The sequence below is a fragment of the Staurois parvus genome, unplaced genomic scaffold (assembly GCF_062004578.1).
Source record: "Staurois parvus isolate SC_StPar_1 unplaced genomic scaffold, SC_StPar_1.0 ptg000048l, whole genome shotgun sequence".
NCBI classification, from domain to species: Eukaryota; Metazoa; Chordata; class Amphibia; order Anura; family Ranidae; genus Staurois; species Staurois parvus.
Window position 1 is genome coordinate 4,059,076 of NW_028317844.1, and position 20,067 is coordinate 4,079,142.

The window sequence follows — 20,067 nt, forward strand, 5'->3', positions numbered from 1 at the left end:
TGGCAGCACTGATAGGTGGCACTAACTGCCACTGATAGGTGACACTGAAGGCAGCTCAGATGGGCACTGATATGTGGCATTGATGTGTGAAAAGTTGTCGCTAGCCCCTGGCTATCTGTCTTGATCAGTCTGTTTGAAGGTATGGACGTCCAGAAGACTAACTTCACCTAAGTAATAGACAAGTGCACACAGTGTAGGTGAAATTAATCTACATTTTTTATTAGCGGGAAGAGGATTAATATAACAAAAAAGAAAGGTGGGGGGCACAAAGTATCTGGGAAAAACTTAATGCTCAGTAATTGATTGGCTGAATACAAATACAAGCATTTACGTCAATCCTGAATAATGATGAGAAGCAAAATTTAACTTTCCCAAGAATAAGGAATGCGTCTATAATATTACAAAAAACTTATCTGCTACATACAATAGAATCTGGCTAGATACTTTTCAAGGCTGTGAACATGATCTTTCTCAGGCATTGTAATTAGTTATAAGTAACAAACAATTATTTTCTCATGGGACAGAAATATTTGACATTTAATTGTATCATAACAGAAACAGGTGCTTGTTAATACAAAGAAATAGTTGGATACTTTCACCGTCTCTACCAAGGCTAAGCTAAGATAAGAGATAGAAGAATATTGTGAGTACATTTCTGTAACACATAACTGACATAGCATATTTTCATTAACTCATTCTGGTTATAATACAAAACAATTAATCAACATGGAATATAAAATGGAGTGGGGAAAAACAAAATGACAGACCTAAAATACATACATTTCCCTTCAATCCCCTCTTATAATCATTATTTACATATATGATTTTAATTTCCCCTTATACAACATAGTTCTTTTTCTGCTTCTCTCTGTATTTGGCTAGATAACTATTGTACTCTTTGGGTTTTGGGTTCAGTGGGGCAGTTTGTTCTTGGATTTCTTCCTCGTACATAGTCATATCTATACCTTTGTTCATAAGCTTCTTTATACAGGGAATCACACAGCACACTATCAGGGCTATAAGTATCAGGGTGACTACAATAATCACTCCTATTTGTGCTAGCATCTGCTTCCATCCCTTGAGCCATCCAAAATATTGATCCCATGGATCAGTGATCCCTGAATTCCTTTTCAACTCTTCCGACAGATCAGACAGTTTTTTTATAGCCATAGTGACTTTGCCATTTGGCCCAGTGTTGTCTGGGATGTAGGTACAACAAGTACCTGTTCCTTTTATCATTGCACACACACCACCCTTTTCTGCAAGCATCATATCTAAGACCATACGATTTTGAAAGGTCATGGTGGAATAAGCCTGCAACTGCTCCGCTATCCCCTTCAATGCATCCCTGGTGTAGTTGACAAACCTCTGTTGATTGTAATATATATAATTTATCCAATCAACATTCTTGTTGACGGTGATGATTGGAATGATTGACTCAAAACCTGCTTTGACCTGGTCCCTGGCCTTAAACTCATCTGGGACCCCTCTTGGAACCCCTATGGCGTCTATATACACATGTGGGTCAAAACTACCCATCGGGGCCTCCCTCTTGTACCTCTGAGTACCTCCTGTTACATCTTCAGGGATCTCAGAAGGAATTTCACTAAAAATATGCAGGGGCATAATAGCTTTGGCCAAAGCACACTCACCAGACCACTCCTTCTCCAATCTAGACCTGATCTTACCATCACCACAAATCCAGTAGATATCGCCTAAAGATTGTGTCTGATTCTGTAAAAGCCTAGATGAAATGTTGCTGTATGTGTGACAAAAACCTTTTGTAAAATTTCCAAAACTTCTTTTTCTTGCCACTCCTCTATAGCAGGTATAATTCCCTGGGTAAATTTGCAAACCTTCGCCTGGTTTGGGTTTTTTTGTAACTATGGGATACTTTGCTTTCCAGGTTTCACAGGAAGCATTCTTGTCATGTGTTCCTGTAAAAAGACTTAGAAAACATTCTTCAACATCTTCAGGAAGGTTTAGTGGCACTGTTCCCACATGGGGTCTGGCTGCTCCACAGACATAACAATTAGACTTGTTGTACTGCAGGGCACTGTACCTCATCCATTCTAACCAAAGATTTACATCTGAAAATCCCGTCTCCGCTGCTACGGTATCTTCGAAAGAAGGATCAGCAATGGCAATCATATCCCTAATTGTACTGATACGTGGCCTCAGGGGATTGTAATCATTGTTATTATGCATGTCTTGTTCCTAAATTTTCCCCTTGTGCCTGATATACCTCCTCCCCAGTATAACCCAAATACATACATTCCCGAATCACTAGGGCTGGGATTTTCTATGGTAAGCGTATCTTTGGCATTGGGCTTGGTAAGAGTCATTCTGTTTATGAGGGATTTTCCGTTCTTGTCCTTCTTATTTATGGCTGTGTCAGGTTTGTATCCCCAGTCAGTTCCTATGTTCCATCCCACTGCTCCCCAATAATCACAGTTACTCCCCCAATAATCATCAGTTACACAAATGTAACCTATTCCCTCCCTCTTATGCGCCCTTTTCCTGCTACTCTCTTCATCCCCTTTTTCTGTTAGGTCGTCATAGGTGAAAGAAAAGGTAACAACATAGGTATTAGAAGAGTCAAACCACAATGTAATAATCTTCCCCTCTCTGGTTATAGCAACCTTTGGTTTCTGTGCTGGTACATTGGTTTCTCTTTTGGTCCTAGTGTGTATTGGGTGTGTGTTTTCTGAGGTGTTTTTATCAAATGTGTGTTTTTCTGAGGTGTTTTTATCAAATGTGTGTTTTTCTGAGGTGTTTTTATCATTGTTGTTGTGACCACATATAACCTGAACAGCACCCAAATCCTCTGGGGAGTATATACAGTTAGTCACTGTCCATATTGGGGTAAACACTAAAAATGTAATCAGTCCCAGCAGAATCCATAGTTTGCCAGAGTCCTTGGCTAATAGAATGCTCATCTTGATTATTTTCAGAGGCTTTGTTACCGGCTTCACTCACTCTTCGAGGATTTGTATCACCTGCTTCACCTCCTTTAATAAACAGCACCTTGTCCTGTTCGAGGTCAGGGCTTTCTGCTCCCGTTAGTACTTCCTTTTCTTGATTGTCCTGTTCGAGGTCAGGGCTTTCTGCCCCCGTTAGTACCTCCTTTCCTGTTTCCCTTGGGTCTGGTCCTGGGCCTTTCTCGACCAGCTTCGCTCTGGAAGCATGGATCCAGGTGGGGCTATGTTCAGTGAGGACTGCTGTTCTGGTTACTGCTACGACCGTAGTTTCTGGTCCATAGGCAAAATCGTGCTGTTTCTTGTTTCTCGTCAGTTGTTTTACGACAATACGATCTCCGGCCTGGAACGGGTGGGTATTTTCCTGTGGAAAAGACGGGAGCTTGCGGATAACATCGTTCTCAGTTTTTATCAATATTTCAATAAGCTTCCTTACATATTCATCTCTGATATTATCATAGTTGTCTCCTGTCATGAATATATCCCTGGCCCAGGGGGTAGGGAATGGTCTTCCCATAAGGATTTCAAAAGGTGAGTATCCTGTAGTCTTGTTTGGTGTCATCCTAATTTCTGCCAATATAGCTGGGAGATACCTTTTCCAGTCATTATATGTGCCTCCTGTTGCCTTCCTTAACTTATCCTTGATAGTCCTATTCATCCTTTCCACTATCCCTGAACTCTGTGGGTGATATGGGATGTGAAATTTCCACTCAATCCACAAAGATCTGGCCAGCTCCTTGCAGATCTGGGAGGTGAAAGCTGGACCCTGATCTGAATTGATCTGTAATGGCACTCCCCATCTAGGTATTATTTCCCGTGTGAGCAATCTAGCCACGGTTTTGGCATCTTCTCTTTTTGTGGGGTACATTTCTGGCCATCAGGAAAACACATCTGTGACCACACAAGCTGGTTGTTGTCCTCCCTTTGGTTGGGGTATGTGTGTAAAGTCAATTTGAAGATGTGTAAAAGGTGTTGTGGGGTAAGGCAGGGGTTGATGCTTGGCTTTATTTGGGTTGTTTGGGTTACTTCTGATACATGTGATGCATCTTTTCACATAATCTTGTACTAACTCCGCCACTTCTGTGATATAAAAATCTTTTTGAAGTTGTTTTAGGGTTGCCTTCCATCCTATATGTCCTATCCCATGGTATTGTGCAATGTATATCGGGGCGCTACACCGTGGGATGCATGGTTTCCCCTCTTTGCAGATTAATCCAGTCTTTGGATTCTTCTGTAAAATAGGATAGCACCAGTCTTTGAGCTCCTCTGTGGAAGCTGACTGCTGCAAGGTTGTGATCAATTGGGAATCATCTGGGAGGATGGGGCATAGAGTGGGCATCTGTAGTAAAGCAAGTTGCTGTTGAGCTGCCTTTTTTGCTTCATAATCTGCTAGAGCGTTACCTTTTGTTATATCATCGCCCCCTTTGGTATGTGCTCTGCAGTGTATGACAGCAAGTTCCTTGGGAAGTGTGAGAGCCTTGAGCAAATTGGCTATTAGTTGGGAATGGGCAATCTTTTTCCCATCAGCTCCTATGTAGCCTCTGAGAGACCATAATACACCATGGTCATACACTGTTCCATAGGCATATTTGGAATCCGTGTAAATAGTGACAGACTGGTCTTTGTACAGTTCACATGCTCTAGTGAGAGCAATCAATTCAGCAGCCTGGGCTGATTGAAAAGGGATTGGTTTTGTTTCTATAACGGTGTTAGGGAGTTTAACTACAGCATAGCCAGCATGGTAAGTGTTATCGTTGGGCCTAGTGCAGGAGCCATCTACGAAAACAACATCAGCATTTGGGATTGGAAACTTTGATAAATCCAGTCTGGGTGAAGTATTAGCCTCAATGGATTTGAGGCAGTCATGAGCCTCGGGTTCCAGATCATTTGACGATTTGAGACCCAACAGTGCGTTTAGGATCATTGCTGGACCTGAATTGTTTGCGCTATACTTGATATGCAACATGGGGTTGCTCATCAAAATGACCTCATATCCGCTGAGTCGTTGGGCAGACATGTGTTGTGTGTGTATACCCTTAAGAAGAGTAACTACATCGTGTGAAGTATGAAGTTCGGTGGGGTGGCCTAATGTGAGAACAGTTGACATTTCCACTATCATAGCACATGTCGCTAACGCCCGCAAACATGAGGGGAGTCCCTGGACTTGGAGAGGCATGACCTTTGAAAAATAAGCTACAGGCCGTAGCTTGCCACTGTGTTCTTGTGCCAGCACGCCCGCCATGGTTTTACAATTTTCTCTAGCATACACATGAAATACAAGTTTGTAGTCTGGGAGTCCTAAACCTGGACTGACAATCATAGACCTTTTTAAAGTTTGAAAAGCTTGTAACATTTCATTAGACCAGTGTATGGTGTCTGGGGCATCTTTCAGGGTGGCTTGTCTTAAAATGTTGTCATAATAGGAGCAGTCAGCGATCCACTGCCTACAGTAGTTTATCATTCCAAGAAAGGACAGCATTTCCTTCTTAGTTTGTGGGGTGACCAGGCCCAAGATGGCATGGATGCGCTCAGGACTGATTCTCCTTTGACCTTTTGTGAAGACACAGCCCAAATACTGTACTTGTCCCTTACACCACTGCAACTTTTGCTTAGACACTTTGTGACCACACTTCCATAACCATAACATCAGTGATTCACTATCTGATTGGCAGGACTCCCATGACTTACTACAGACCATCAAGTCATCGACGTACTGTAGTACTACCGAACCTTGGGGGGGTTGCCAGGGCCTTAGAGTGGACTGTAAAACAATGCTATATACCACGGGACTGTCCACAAAGCCTTGTGGAATTCTGCACCAGGTCAGTTGGCGCCGCCCATCAAGGGAAAAAGCAAAAATGGGTCTTGTCTCCTTGTCAACTGGGACACTGAAAAAGGCGTTTTTAAGATCAATTACAGTAAATACTGCTGCGTCATGTGGTATGCGAGTGAGAAGGGCATTTAGATCTGGTACTATGGGGGCTATAGGCTGCACCAGGTCATTAACCGCTCTCAGATCTTGTACAAATCGGTATGTACCATTGGGTTTCTTTACCAGGTTCACAGGGGTATTATAGGGAGAGATAATCTCTTCTAGAATACCTTCCTGTAAGAACCTCTCAACCATTGGGGTGATACCTTCAATTTTCTCTTGTGACAGGGAATATTGTTTTTGAAACACTGGGGCCACATTTGGTTTTAAGGTGACCCTGTATGGGGTACAGGAGATTAGACCGGTGTCAAACTCTTCTGTAGCCCATAATTCTTCTGGGAGATCCTGGAAAGCCAAGATCTCGGGTAGGGCTTCCTGATGTTTGCCTCTGGGGATTGAGATGGGTAACAGTGGAGATTCTGCCTGTAATCCCCCACCATGTGGGGAGACTGAAATGGAAAGACTTAATTTGTCAAAGAGGTCTCTCCCTAGTAGATTTACAGGACACCCTGGTATGATCCTGAACACATGTTTGGTTACCACATCTCCTGCATCTGTTGTAATGATGAGTGATCTTGTGCAGTAAGTTTTTGTTGGTATCCCATTTATACCCACAGAAGGCTCCGACTTTCCTCTAGGACCATCATAGTGTTCTTCAGATATCACACTAGTGGTTGCCCCAGAATCAATGAGAAATGGAATGGAGGATCCATTGATGTTGAGAACAATCAAGGGAGCCTCCCTCCAACTGTCAGTGATCTGAGGAAAAGTCGGGATACCAGCCTCCGGGCCCCTTCAGAAACGTGAGGTTTGGTGGTTATTCCAATCTATGGGGAACTGGGGTGGTGCTGGCTTTTGTGTGATTGTTGCGCTTTCATTCCTAGGTTGTTGTTTTTTATTGGGTTGTGGACAGTTTCTGTCCAAGACCCACAGGTTTGCTATAACTGTGGCAGGCCAGGACATTGGGCATGTCCTGGCCTGCCACAGTTATAGCAAACCTGTGGGTCTTGGACCGGTGAGAAATCTAAGTTGCGGTGAGTTTGGGGTTGTTGGTATTTATTAGGGGCGCTTCTACCTGTCTGTCCTCCCCTTCTACCTCTTCCACGGGGATGGTTTCCTCTCTGTGGTGCGAGGATATTGTCGTAGTTATGTGTAGAGGGCGTTGTTTTCTTGATGTCAAAGCATCCTGCAGCTTCTCTATCATAAAGTTGTTTCTGAAAATCATCTAGTGTATCGGATGTCCATGAGGGAATCATTTGCCTGATTGGGACCGTCAAGTGTGGCAGGGTATTACTGATCCATGTTGAAATCAGGAGGCTGGCATTATTAGTCTTCTCCAGTCCCGCTTCCTGAGTCCAACAGGCATCAAATCTCCTCCAGAATTCAGTAAGGGTCTCAGAGCCCTTCTGTTTACAGGCTATAGCAGTGGAAAGGGAGGATCTGGTTTTAAAGATCTCCATCATATGGTCAATAATCTCCTGCCACATGGTTTCTTGTCCCTCTGGGGTGTTAAGGGCATAGGTAGAGGCTGTGGGATAGGGAACAATGGGATTAGCATTGGGGTCACCCGTTTGAATGTTGTTAATGGAGGGTACCTTTGTCCAATCCCATCCAGAGTGTGTCCCTACAACTCCGTCTATGATTAACCGCATGTCCTTCTGAGTGTAATTTCTCCCCCAACATGCTTTCTTTAAATAAGTAATGGTGCCCTGTGGTGCCGTGTTTGGTTTGGGACAGTGTTTCACTATATTATTAATGTCCTCGATTTCGATTGGTTTCTTTAAGAGTTGCTCCCCAACCATCATAAACGGCAGGTGTGTTGCTTCATTACTCTTGCTAGTATTCCTACCTGTCCTTCGTGGTAATTCTATCTTTAAAACGGACTGTCTTGGGGTGGCTTTGGACTGCGTGGAGTCAGGTTGTGTCTCATGTCTCGAGGGAGGAGGACCTTCCTCCTCGTCAGATTCCTGTTCTGGGTGGTCATGAGTTGTTGTGTCTGCTATGACGGGTGAACCGTCTGCTCCGGGAACGTCTTGTCTTTGGTCAGGCACCGTGGGAACAGTGGGTGGTGGGGGTAATAGGGTGGCACTAGTCATCATAAGTTCATCTATGTCCTTTTGTGATAAAGAGGGATAGATGTGTTTATATGGAGGAGGTTTGTTGGGCTTAATATTTGCTGTCAATTTATTTTGTAGTTCGTGAAACTTAACCTGACTATTTTTGTTTTTCACTTTCTGTCCCTTATCAGTTGTCTCATACCAGTGTGGAGCATATGTTAACCAATTTAGTCCTCCTTCTTCCATATAATTATGGTCCCATTGAGGGTCGGGACCAAAATATGGCCATGCCTCCTTATCCCCTAAACACAGCCCCTTTACCATATCCATATGGAAGGAATCATTCGCCCCGTTCCTAGGGAAAGGACTACAACTTCCCATGGACTCAGTCCATTCGGAAAGATTATCTACAAAAGGGTTAATGAGGAAATAGTCCGTGCCACAGACACGAGCTATGTAGTCCTTGCATGTCTCTTCAGCTTGAGGAGGGGGGTGGGAAATTGATTTAGATTTACCACCTCCCATATTGGTCCTACAAAATTGTTAAATGACTTAATAAAAAATCGTAAATCTTCTAAAGTTCGCCCAATAAAATCGTTATGTATTAAAAAGGAAAAATTATGTTTATAAAGGTACTGTCTTTTACAGTACTGTTTTGGATTACCTATGGTAGGAGACGCTTGGTGTATGTTGTAAGGGTCAACGGAAATGTGTCTGATTATGTGTTTTCCTACATCTACCCCGGTATGTTGGATCAATACACCACACATATGTGAGATCTAGTGGAATGCTCACAGTGCTCAGCTGCCACCGCAGTTTTCACTTTGGTGCGCCTTCCATAAACGTGAGCTAGTCACAGTGGTACTTCAGCCGTGCTGACAGTATGGAGCGGGTCGAGTGACACGTGACCACTTATCACTCTCAACAAAGGATAGACAGTAAGAACTTAAATATTGACTCTATTTCAATAACTTCGACCCGTTCACTTACCAACCGGGTTCACTTATTTGCATAAACAAATTATCTTATACTCTATGCATTTGATAATAGAAGCAAAGAAAAGAAAGTTGGTTACCCTCAACAGACTCGTTAAGACTGTAATTAACCTAGACCCTGTCTAGGTATTTTAAATGTAGACCCCGTCTACAGAAATCACCTTTCCTTATCTGAGTCTCCCTGAGACTCAATTAAGTATTCCCAGAATACTCCTGTCACAGTTCAGAGATCGAGAGTTTAGTCAGAGCCCACGGACAGCCGGACAGACAGACAGATTTTGTTTATCTTACCGGGTGACCGCAAACGGGTTGACCTCCCGATCTCGGTGGGACCTCCAATTGAAAGGTTGTCGCTAGCCCCTGGCTATCTGTCTTGATCAGTCTGTTTGAAGGTATGGACGTCCAGAAGACTAACTTCACCTAAGTAATAGACAAGTGCACACAGTGTAGGTGAAATTAATCTACATTTGTTATTAGCGGGAAGAGGATTAATATAACAAAAAAGAAAGGTGGGGGGCACAAAGTATCTGGGAAAAACTTAATTCTCAGTAATTGATTGGCTGAATACAAATACAAGCATTTACGTCAATCCTGAATAATGATGAGAAGCAAAATTTAGCTTTCCCAAGAATAAGGAATGCGTCTATAATATTACAAAAAACTTATCTGCTACATACAATAGAATCTGGCTAGATACTTTTCAAGGCTGTGAACATGATCTTTCCCAGGCATTGTAATTAGATATAAGTAACAAACAATTATTTTCTCATGGGACAGAAATATTTGACATTTAATTGTATCATAACAGAAACAGGTGCTTGTTAATACAAAGAAATAGTTGGATACTTTCACCGTCTCTACCAGGGCTAAGCTAAGATAAGAGATAGAAGAATATTGTGAGTACATTTCTGTAACACATAACTGACATAGCATATTTTCATTAACTCATTCTGGTTATAATACAAAACAATTAATCAACATGGAATATAAAATGGAGTGGGGAAAAACAAAATGACAGACCTAAAAGACATACATTTCCCTTCAATGTGCACTGGTAGGCACTGATATGTGGCATTGATGAGGCTCTGATGGGCACTGGCAGGTGGCATTGATGAGCACTGACAGCTGGCATTGATGGACACTGACAGGTGGCACTGCTGAGGCTACACTGATCATCAGGACACACTGATCAACAGTGCCCTGATGATCAGTGTACATGATTACCGGCTCTCCTCTCGAGCTGTCAGCGTGACAGCTCATGAGGAGAGAAATGCCAGAATTTCCCTATTTACATGTGATAAGCTGTGGTTGGACACAGCTGATCACATGACCAAACTGACGTTTTCGGCTCTTTCTGTTGATCGGTGATCCGCTGTGTCTGAGGGACACAGAGCACTACCGATCGCCGCGCTGTGCGCCCCCAGAGCTGCGCATGCGTGCTTAGAGTGAGAGGATGTCATATGACGTCCTCCCAGTATGAGAGAACCGCCTTGCGCCCGTCATTTCCTTATATGGCTGGCGGGAGGTGGGTAAAGTCAGGATCTACCCGAGTCTGGAGCAGCACCTGGCTTAGCCTCTCTGCAATACGTTGAGAGGCTGAGCCAGCTGCTCCCTCCCCCTCCACAACCCAGCTCTCCAGTGAGTGCTGGAGAGCAGACAGAGATGACTGACAGTCCGACTGTCTGCTTAGAGTGGCTGTGATACGTATATGTGTGTGATTGTGCATTTCCGGGTAGGGAACGCACGCACGTGCCGCCCTACTTGCGCCACCATTGGTGGCTACAGCTGTTGATCACTGGGTCCCGGATGGAGATTCCCCGCCAGCACCTGGCAATCGCCGAGGAACACTGACAGAGGTCTGCATGTAAACAATACAGATCTTTCCCGTGGCAGCCCCAGCATGCTGCTTTGTATTGCTCTGCAGAGCAATACAAAGCAGCATGCTTACACAGTACGCAAATGTATGATCCAAACGCACACGTTCCTGTGTTAAAAATGGCTGTGTGTATAAGTGGGTGCTGCAGTGACCGTCGGCTGGAACCGAACAAAATCAGCAAGAAAAAAATGTCACCAGCACACCGAGGATCACCAATATGGGTCCAAAGGTTTTAATAAACCATCACATAGTTACAGCAAGGCAACGTTTCGGAGTCTCCCAGGACCCCTTCATCAGGCATGTGACATGGTCACATGCCTGATGAAGGGGTCCTGCGAGACTCCGAAACGTTGCCTTGCTGTAACTATGTGATGGTTTATTAAAACCTTTGGACCCATATTGGTGATCCTTGGAGTGCTGGTGACATTTTTTTCTTGCTTACACAGTACAACACACACAGTACAGTTAGTAAAACAGCACACAGTTAACCCTTTGATTGCCCAGATGTAAACCCCTTCTGGCCCAGTGTCATTAGTACAGTGTCAGTGCTTTATATTAGTATCACTGTATTAGTGTCCCTGGGGATGTCAGTGGCAGTCAGTTCACCGCAGTGTCAGAATTCCCACTGCAGTCCCGCTATAAGTCGCTGATTGCTGCCATTACTACTATCAAAAAAAAATTAATTCCAGTATCTATGCTGCCATTTGTAAATGCTGTAACTTTCATGTAAACCAATTAATTAACATGTATTGGGATTTTGAGAAAAACAATATTTTGGACTTTTTGCTATTAAACATGTCCAGTATAAAAATTTTAAAAATCAAATTTCGTCATAAATCTAGGCCAAAATGAATTCTGCTATATGTCTTTTCTAGAAAAAATCCCAATATGTGTAAATTACTTGGTTTATGTGAGTTATACCGTTTACAAATGGTGGTATAGATACTGGGATTTATTTTTTTCTACTAGTAATGACAGTGATCAGTGACTTTTAGCGGGACTGCGGCGGCCATTCTGGCACTGGGGGGAACTAACTTGGTGTCACTGACATCCCCAGTGACACCAATACAGTGCCAAAAAACAGCACTGACACTGCACTGACACAGGGCAGGAAGGGTTTAATGTGAGGGGCAATCAAAGTGTTAACTATGTGTAGGGAGTGTTTTACTAGGGGGCGCGGGTGTGTTCTTCACTGTAAGCACACTGATCGGGATGGCTGTGCTGTGCACAGCCATCCTGAGCAGTGTCCCCGAGCTGACAGGGAGGAAGACTGTTAACAAAACAGTCTTCCTCCCCATCAGTAATCACCATGCACTGGTGAGTAATCACCGGCTGGGACCTGATCATTGACATTCGAGGCCATGAATGGCGGCACAGGTAGGGCTTGCATACAGCTCTCGCACATCTCCTACCCAGAAATGCAAAATCACATATATATATATATGTGATTTTGCGCACCCATGCTGCCATGTAGCAGTTTATCTGCTATACGGCGGCAGGGAAGCAGTTAAAGAAGCCTATCCTGCTTCTAACTAGTAAACTGCCATTTATTTCCTCCATCAGCTCATCCCCCCACAGCTATTACCTTTTGTATCACTCAACCCTTCACTCCTAGATTGTAAGCTCTAACTAGCAGGGCCCTCTGTTTCCTCTTGTACCAAATTGTATTGTAACTGTAATGCCTACCTTCATGCTGTAAAGCGCTGCGCAGGGGCAGAGTGACAAATCATGGGGTCCCCAGGCAATAGGGGATCATGGGGCCCCGTGTCCTTGCCCAAACTCAAAAAAGCCTATGAAAAAGGTACCAGGTGCATCTCATGGGGCCCCCTACTGACCCCGGGCCCTCGAGCAGTGCCCGAGTTTTAAAATGGTCAGTCCGCCTCTGGCACTGCGCAAACTGTTGGCGCTATATAAATCCTGTATAATAATAATAAAAAGCATTGGGCAGCACAGTGGCTAAATGGTTAGCACTTCTATCTGGCAGTACTAGGGTCATCGGTTCAAATTCCAACCACAGCACCACCTGCCTGGAGTTTGCATGTTCTCCCTGTGACTGCGTGGGTTTCCTCAGGGTACTCCGGTTTCCTCCCACACTCCAAAGACATGCTGGTAGGTTAATTGGATCCTGTGTAAATTGGCCCTAGTATGTATATGAATGTAAGTTAGGGACCTTAGATTGTACACCCCTTGAGGGTTAGGGACTGATGTGAATGTACAATATATGTAAAGCGCTGTGTAAACTGAGGCGCTATATACGGTAAGTACCTGAAATAAATAAATAAATAATAATGTTCTAAAGCTTTGCACAGCCAGTGAGGATACCAACACAAGCCAGCCATAATGTCTTCTTCACAGAGCAAGGTGACATTCTACTACACAGGACATGGCAGGAAACACCACAAGCATCCTGCTCCACCGTCATGGACCGAGCCCAGTGTGGGGTGTGAGCCCGCCCTTCCTCCCAGGCTCCTGTGAGAGTGAGGAGGAGACAGGCGGCTGGAAGGATCTGGAAGAGAGTGGAAAAACCCCTCCAGAAAGTAGAGGGCCCCGTGTGAAGCGAGCGAAGCGCGGGATATAAACAAGAAGGAAGCTGGAAGGATTTCTCATCTGGCGCTGCTTGGACTGGCAGTGCGCTGTGCTGTGAGGGAGGACTAAGCGCCTGTGCGCCATGTGAATGAACTTGGCATGGCTGTTGGTGCCGGTGGGCGTGTGCTGAGTTGTGTGTGTGCAGAGCTCATATCCAGGATGTCTTTTATCTGGAAGGAGAGTGTATGATAGACGTGCCACTTGTTACACGAACTACCTTGTGTACAGCACAGCCCTGTCTACTGTGTAGTCTGGGGACCACTGGGCCCCTGATACATCCTGCCCATCATCCCAGAGCAGAGCTCCTCATTACCTGACCGAGGACTTTGTACATGGACTTGGCTGACTGAGGACTACCTTGGCTACAGCACAGCCCTGTCTACTGTGTAGTCTGGGGACCACTGGGCCCCTCATACATCCTGCCCATCATCCCTGAGCAGAGCTCCTCATTACCTGACCGAGGACTTTGTACATGGACGTGGCTGACTGAGGACTATTATAAATCTGGTGTTTGTGTTAGGAACAGTTACAATATAAAAGCGAATGGCACTACAGAAGAAGCTGCAATGTTGATTTGAACTGTATTTCGATTTGAAAGACAAATAAAAGTGTGGCTAGGGCCCTTGTAATCTTTGGCTGTTGGACAAGAACTTTTGTGATCACCATTAGTTTTCAGCATGATCACCGATGAGGAGAAGGTGACTTGGAAGGGTCTGTGCAGTAAGGACCCTGAGATCAGAGAACTGGCAATGCAGAACATCAGTGAAGGTGTACAGACAAAGGTCAATGTGGCAGTGCCTGTGACGGGTGGGACCGACTCTACTGACCCTTCAGATCTCCATCCGGCCTTGGCTAGACTCCTGATGCTCTCCAAGAGATGCCCTTTTCCGGATGTCAGACGAAAAAGCCTGGAGGTGCTCAAGCTGGTTCAGGTAGGTGTATTCACTCTCAGAAAGACAAGATGTGCCTTACTGCAGATTTCCAGGGGGAATGGAAAGTGATGCTCTGGCCCAAGTGCCTTTAAGTTATATCAGTAATCCATTGATGCAATAAAGCTGGCTACTCTGCATCATTCATTGTAATGATTCTTTATTGACTACGTGGCAGGGTACAGCAATAATGCCCTAACGTGTTTCGTCCGAAGCCTTACTCATGCTATGAATAAGGACCCTTTCACATGGGCGGACTTAACCAAGTGATTCTACCTGCTCAGCAGGGGATCTGTCTGCTGATCTACGCTGAGCAGGCGGATGATAGGTCCGTGTCCGCTCTGCTTGTACAGACACAGAACGCTGCTCTCTATGGGACGATTGGATGTAAACAGACCACCTGTCCGTTTACATCTGTCATCGGATCCACTAGATCAGTGGTGGCAAACCTATGACATGCGTGCCGCAGCAGCCCTTTCTGTTGGCATGCTAGCCAAGTCACCCCAACAGACGGGCATTGAGTAATGCCACACATAGGGACCAATGCACATGCTCAGAAAGGTGTAGCTGCACGAGGCGATGATGTCACAAGCTGCGACTCATTACCCGTGACTCGTCCAGTCAGTGTGCTGCCAAGAAAATTATATATATATATGTACATGGACTGGGATCACTGGACTGTGATTTTTAGCAGAAGCCCCCACAGGCTCACAAGGTAAGAAATGCACTCAGATGCCTTTTTCAGAGCAGGCCAAATGCTGGTGGTCAGTGGATCTTTGCCCCTCTGTGCTGGTGGTCAGTGGATCTTTGCCCCTCTGTGCTGGTGGTCAGTGGAACATTGCCCCTCTGTGCTGGTGGTCAGTGGAACATTGCCGCTCTGTGCTGGTGGTCAGTGGAACATTGCCCCTCTGTGCTGGTGGTCAGTGGAACATTGCCCCTCTGTGCTGGTGGTCAGTGGAACATTGCCCCTCTGTGCTGGTGGTCAGTGGAACATTGCCCCTCTGTGCTGGTGGTCAGTGGAACTTTGCCCCCTCTGTTCTGGTGGTCAGTGGAACTTTGCCCCTCTGTGCTGGTGGTCAGTGGATCTTTGCCCCTCTGTGCTGGTGGTCAGTGGATCTTTGCCCCTCTGTGCTGGTGGTCAGTGGAACATTGCCCCTCTGTGCTGGTGGTCAGTGGAACATTGCCGCTCTGTGCTGGTGGTCAGTGGAACATTGCCCCTCTGTGCTGGTGGTCAGTGGAACATTGCCCCTCTGTGCTGGTGGTCAGTGGAACATTGCCCCTCTGTGCTGGTGGTCAGTGGAACTTTGCCCCCTCTGTTCTGGTGGTCAGTGGAACTTTGCCCCTCTGTGCTGGTGGTCAGTGGAACTTTGCCCCTCTGTGCTGGTGGTCAGTGGAACTTTGCCCCTCTGTGCTGGTGGTCAGTGGAACTTTGCCCCTCTGTGCTGGTGGTCAGTGGATCTTTGCCCCTCTGTGCTGGTGGTCAGTGGATCTTTGCCCCTCTGTGCTGGTGGTCAGTGGATCTTTGCCCCTCTGTGCTGGTGGTCAGTGGAACATTGCCCCTCTGTGCTGGTGGTCAGTGGAACATTGCCGCTCTGTGCTGGTGGTCAGTGGAACATTGCCCCTCTGTGCTGGTGGTCAGTGGAACATTGCCCCTCTGTGCTGGTGGTCAGTGGAACTTTGCCCCCTCTGTTCTGGTAGTCAGTGGAACTTTGCCCCCTCTGTTCTGGTAGTCAGTGGAACTTTGCCCCTCTCTGTGCTGGTGGTCAGTGGAACTTTGCCCCTTTGTGTCATTAGTCAGTGGAATTTTGCCACTCTGTGCTGGTGGACAGTGGAACTTTGCCCCCTTGTGCTGGTGGTCAGTGGAACTTTGCCCCTCTCTGTGCTGGTGGTCAGTGGAACATTGCTCCTTTGTGCCGGTGGTCAATGGAAGTTTGCCCCCTTGTGCTGGTTGTCAGTGGAACATTGCCCCACTCTGCTGGTGGTCAGTGGAACTTTGCCCCCTTGTGCTGGTGGTCAATGTAATATTTTGGAACGAAGTTCTGTTATTGTTTTTTTTTTAAAGAAAAAGATGTTAATGTATGAGTAGTTTTTTTTCTAAACTAAAACCTCAGTATTCAGGTTTAATTGCAGTGTTGACACTTTGCGATAAATAGGTGGGTTTTTGATTGAAGTTTGGGCACTCTAAAAGGTTCGCCATCACTGCACTAGATGGATGGGGAACAGATCTCCCTCAGTTTGTTTTTGTCAGTTTGGATGCAGCCGGGCGTAAACGGACACATGGGCATTTAAATCTGCCTCCCCGTAGAGAACAATGTTTGGTCCAACAGGTGGACCTGATCGGTCCACCCATGTAAAAGGGGCCTTAGGCTTTGGCCGAAACGCGTTAGGATGTTATTTGCTATACCCTGCCATGTAGTCAATAAAGAATCATTACACTGTATGATACAGAGTAGCCAGCTTTATTGCATTGTTAGGTGTATTCACTCTGCCTTTTATCTGAGTAATTTTTTATAGGCTTTAGGGCTTATTCACATGGACACTCTCCCATACAGCTGAGCACTGAGCTGCATGCAGACAGCCCATATTAGTTAATGGACACACATCGGCTGTACAGACTCACCTGCACAGCTGAGTTTGACAGGTACCCGGGGATGGGTGCGCAGAGCCTGTGCATCCAAGGCCCTGCACCTCTCTGTTTACCTGTCAAATTCAGCTGTGTGGGTGAGTCTATGCAGTCGATTCGTGTCCATTTACTAATATGAGAAAAAACATTTGCACTAATGGATAGAGTGCCAGACCAAAGGGTAATACAGACCAAATTCATGTATTAGTTTATACTTTAAAAAAAACATTTTGGGGGTTAGAATAGACTCCCCCTTTATCAGTGCTTCAGTTTAAAAAAGAACCTTGAATAGAGATCTTGTTCTTGATTTCTCACGCAGATACTGCTGGTCAATAATTCTCCTGATCCAGCAAGTAGTTTCCTAGATGGATTTATACAGAAACGTTCCATTTGGGTCCATTCAAGGATCTTATTTTAACTGGAATCCTTCTGAAGGGGAGAGTTTTTTTTCTGGCCCCTGAAACGCATTGGATTTTTAAAATATAAACTAATAAATTAATTTGGACTCTTTTGTTCTTTGATCTGGTGCCCCTTCCATTAGTGCATGTTTGTTCTTCTCCCAACTTGCTGAGTACCCACTGGAGGCCTTGTATGTTGTGAGCAGCCTACCCTGAGCCAGTGAACATCTGAATATTTTTGTCCTCTATCTTCTTTGTATAGAAGCTCTTTTTCTCTTCATTGACATTCACTAATGTGGGTACCTGCACACAGCTCCTTACTAGGGCATAGCAGTGAACAGAGGGCTGAGAATGAACAGTTACAGTAGAACTAAATCAAATTTATTTTCTTTTTTAAATAAATAAGGAATAAGGGAGGTTTATAAACCCTGTCCCATCTGTTCATCTGTGTCCAATTGGGGAAATTTCACTTTCAGGCCCAGGAAGTGAGAGGAAATTCCCCTTTGTTCCTGTCCTGGTGACAACCCAGCATTTAGGATTTCCTTTCACTTTTGGCAAACAGGGAGAGTGAACCTCCCCAATGGGGACACAACAGCATTCAAAAATTGACAAGTATTCTAATCCCTCTCAACTCCATCCAAAATGTAAAAAAAGTTTTGGCTTTAGTTATACCTTAAAGTAGACCATTCCCCTCCATCCACACTAAAAATGCACCTTTTAAAACATCTGCAAGTCGGTTTATAAGTCAGAAATGTATTTAGCTAATTATTTACCATTAAAATCAATTTCCTGATCTGTAGAGACATATGTGAGGTAACACTGGCATTACAGATGCACCCTGGGAAGGCTACCTCACCTGTACCTTCCAGAGCCTCTTGCAGCTAAACTGTGAGATCTCACAAGCTTTCAGGAAAACAAACTGTGTCAGATTAGTGGCCAACCAGAAATAGAGGAAGAAGGAGCAATCTACAATTAAATAATTTTCTAAATAGTACATAGGTTTCAAAGGAGGGGTTGAACAGACCAAGGAGAATGGCTGAAGGCAAGAATAAAGAGGCATGTATATATAAGTAAATTTACTTATTTCCATATGCACATTTAATTAGTGCTGGTTGTTTATTGAGTAAAAGGGGAGAATGCCTGCAGAAATGCTGTGAACATGCAACTCTTGTTATCACCAGGGTGTTGGTTGCTGTACTACCCTCACTGCATTCACATGGTATTCCTATACTGGGATGCCTGGATGTCCTCTTACAGAGTGAACAGTTGGCACAGACTTTATCAGTTAATGTCCACAAAACTGTTCAAACTCTCCAGAGGTTTGGGTGAATTGGGAACCTTCAGAAGCTGGAGCTGGAACCAACCCATCACTTGGAGTTTGAAGGTCTACTTTTAGATAGTGCTATCAAGGGTCAAATCTTGATTCATTTCAAATATTGCTTACCTGTCATTCTTGGGCAAAAGTCTTTGTACAGGGGGTTTGCTTACATAGCTCTGCTTATATGCCCAACTGTGACTCTTTGTGACCTAAACCTGGTTCTGTTGGCTCTTGAAAAAACACTCTTTGAACTTACCAGAGCTATCTCTCTGTCTGCTCACAAAGTGGCCTTTTTGTTTGCCATCACCACTGATGGGATTCCAAGTTGGTGGTCTTGTCCAGCAAACAACCTTTTCTTGTGTGTCATAGAGATGTCTTCCTTCCACATTAATCAGGACATTGTACTTCCATCCCTCTCTCCTGATCTAGAACATTCCATTGAGATTTCTCTCAATTGTTTGGATGCTTTACAGACTTTTCAAGTTAATCTCTCAGCCACATTTTCTTTTAAAATTACTGATTCCCTCTTTGTCATTTCAGAGACTCCCTGTAGGGATCAGCTTGCCTATTACTCCAGCATTTCTAGGTGGCCTTGGCATCTTTCAAGCCAATCAGCTTAAAGTGGCTGTAAACCCAGTTAAACGACTAGCCTCAAGTGATATACAGAGATGAAACATATCCTCCTACATAAGTGTCCCTGTTTATCTGCAGTCCTCTCTCCCCTACATCCATTCAAAGTCCAGAATTTATAAAGCTTCTCTGAGCTTCCAGAAAGCAGGGGGCAGGAAGCTGAATTTTCAATCTGCAGAGCTCAGGGAGGAGAGCTCTGGGAAATGATTGGAGGGAAGGGACACACCCCCTTCACACAGCATACAGGAACAGAGCTGAGGCTGTCATTCTGCTGGAGGTCCCTCCCTTGTCACCTTTTTACCTCTTGGTGTCAGGAAAACTGGTTAAAATGGCTCATACAGATAACAGAGGAAAATGGCTACAGACAGAAATGACACTTAGTGCTATGGACTGAGACAAGTGCACACTATAGAGGGATATTCTTTGTTCATATTTCATGTCTGAGGTTTACAACCTCTTTAAGGATAAGGTTCCACCTGCACTGTTAGGTGAGTACGTGCTTCTGGAGCATCATGCATTTGTTTCCCAGTTTGCAAGGTTGTCATCTGGTCTTCTGTTCACAGGTTCTGTAGCACTAAGATCACAGAGGTGTGGGTCGGGAACTCTTGCAAAATTGTGTGCAATGCCAACCAAATGCGATGCTATTTAGCATATGTGCAGTGGTGTAGTTAATTAGTGGCTCCCCACATGTCAGCAAAATGCCTGTTTGAAACACCTTTGAATTCCATGCGGTGCAATTTAAAAA

At 44.8% G+C, this 20,067-nt stretch overlaps 2 protein-coding genes across 2 annotated transcripts in view; one reads left to right on the top strand and one right to left on the bottom strand.

Annotated features, from left to right (window-relative positions):
- Positions 1–521: 521 nt before the first annotated feature.
- Positions 522–3,681, bottom strand: LOC149470309 (uncharacterized). The gene is given in 2 exon segments (XM_089664770.1): positions 522–2,216; positions 2,219–3,681. Coding segments are annotated over 2 exon segments (2,100 nt in total). The 5' UTR covers positions 2,940–3,681; the 3' UTR covers positions 522–837.
- Positions 3,682–14,086: 10,405 nt separating this feature from the next.
- The window catches only part of SESN1 (sestrin 1), a 236,210-nt gene continuing 230,229 nt past the window's right edge, over positions 14,087–20,067 (top strand). The window contains exon 1 of the mRNA XM_089664781.1: positions 14,087–14,356. Coding sequence (XP_089520907.1) covers positions 14,102–14,356 — 255 coding nt within the window. The 5' untranslated portion in view covers positions 14,087–14,101. The remainder of the gene's footprint in view (positions 14,357–20,067) is intronic.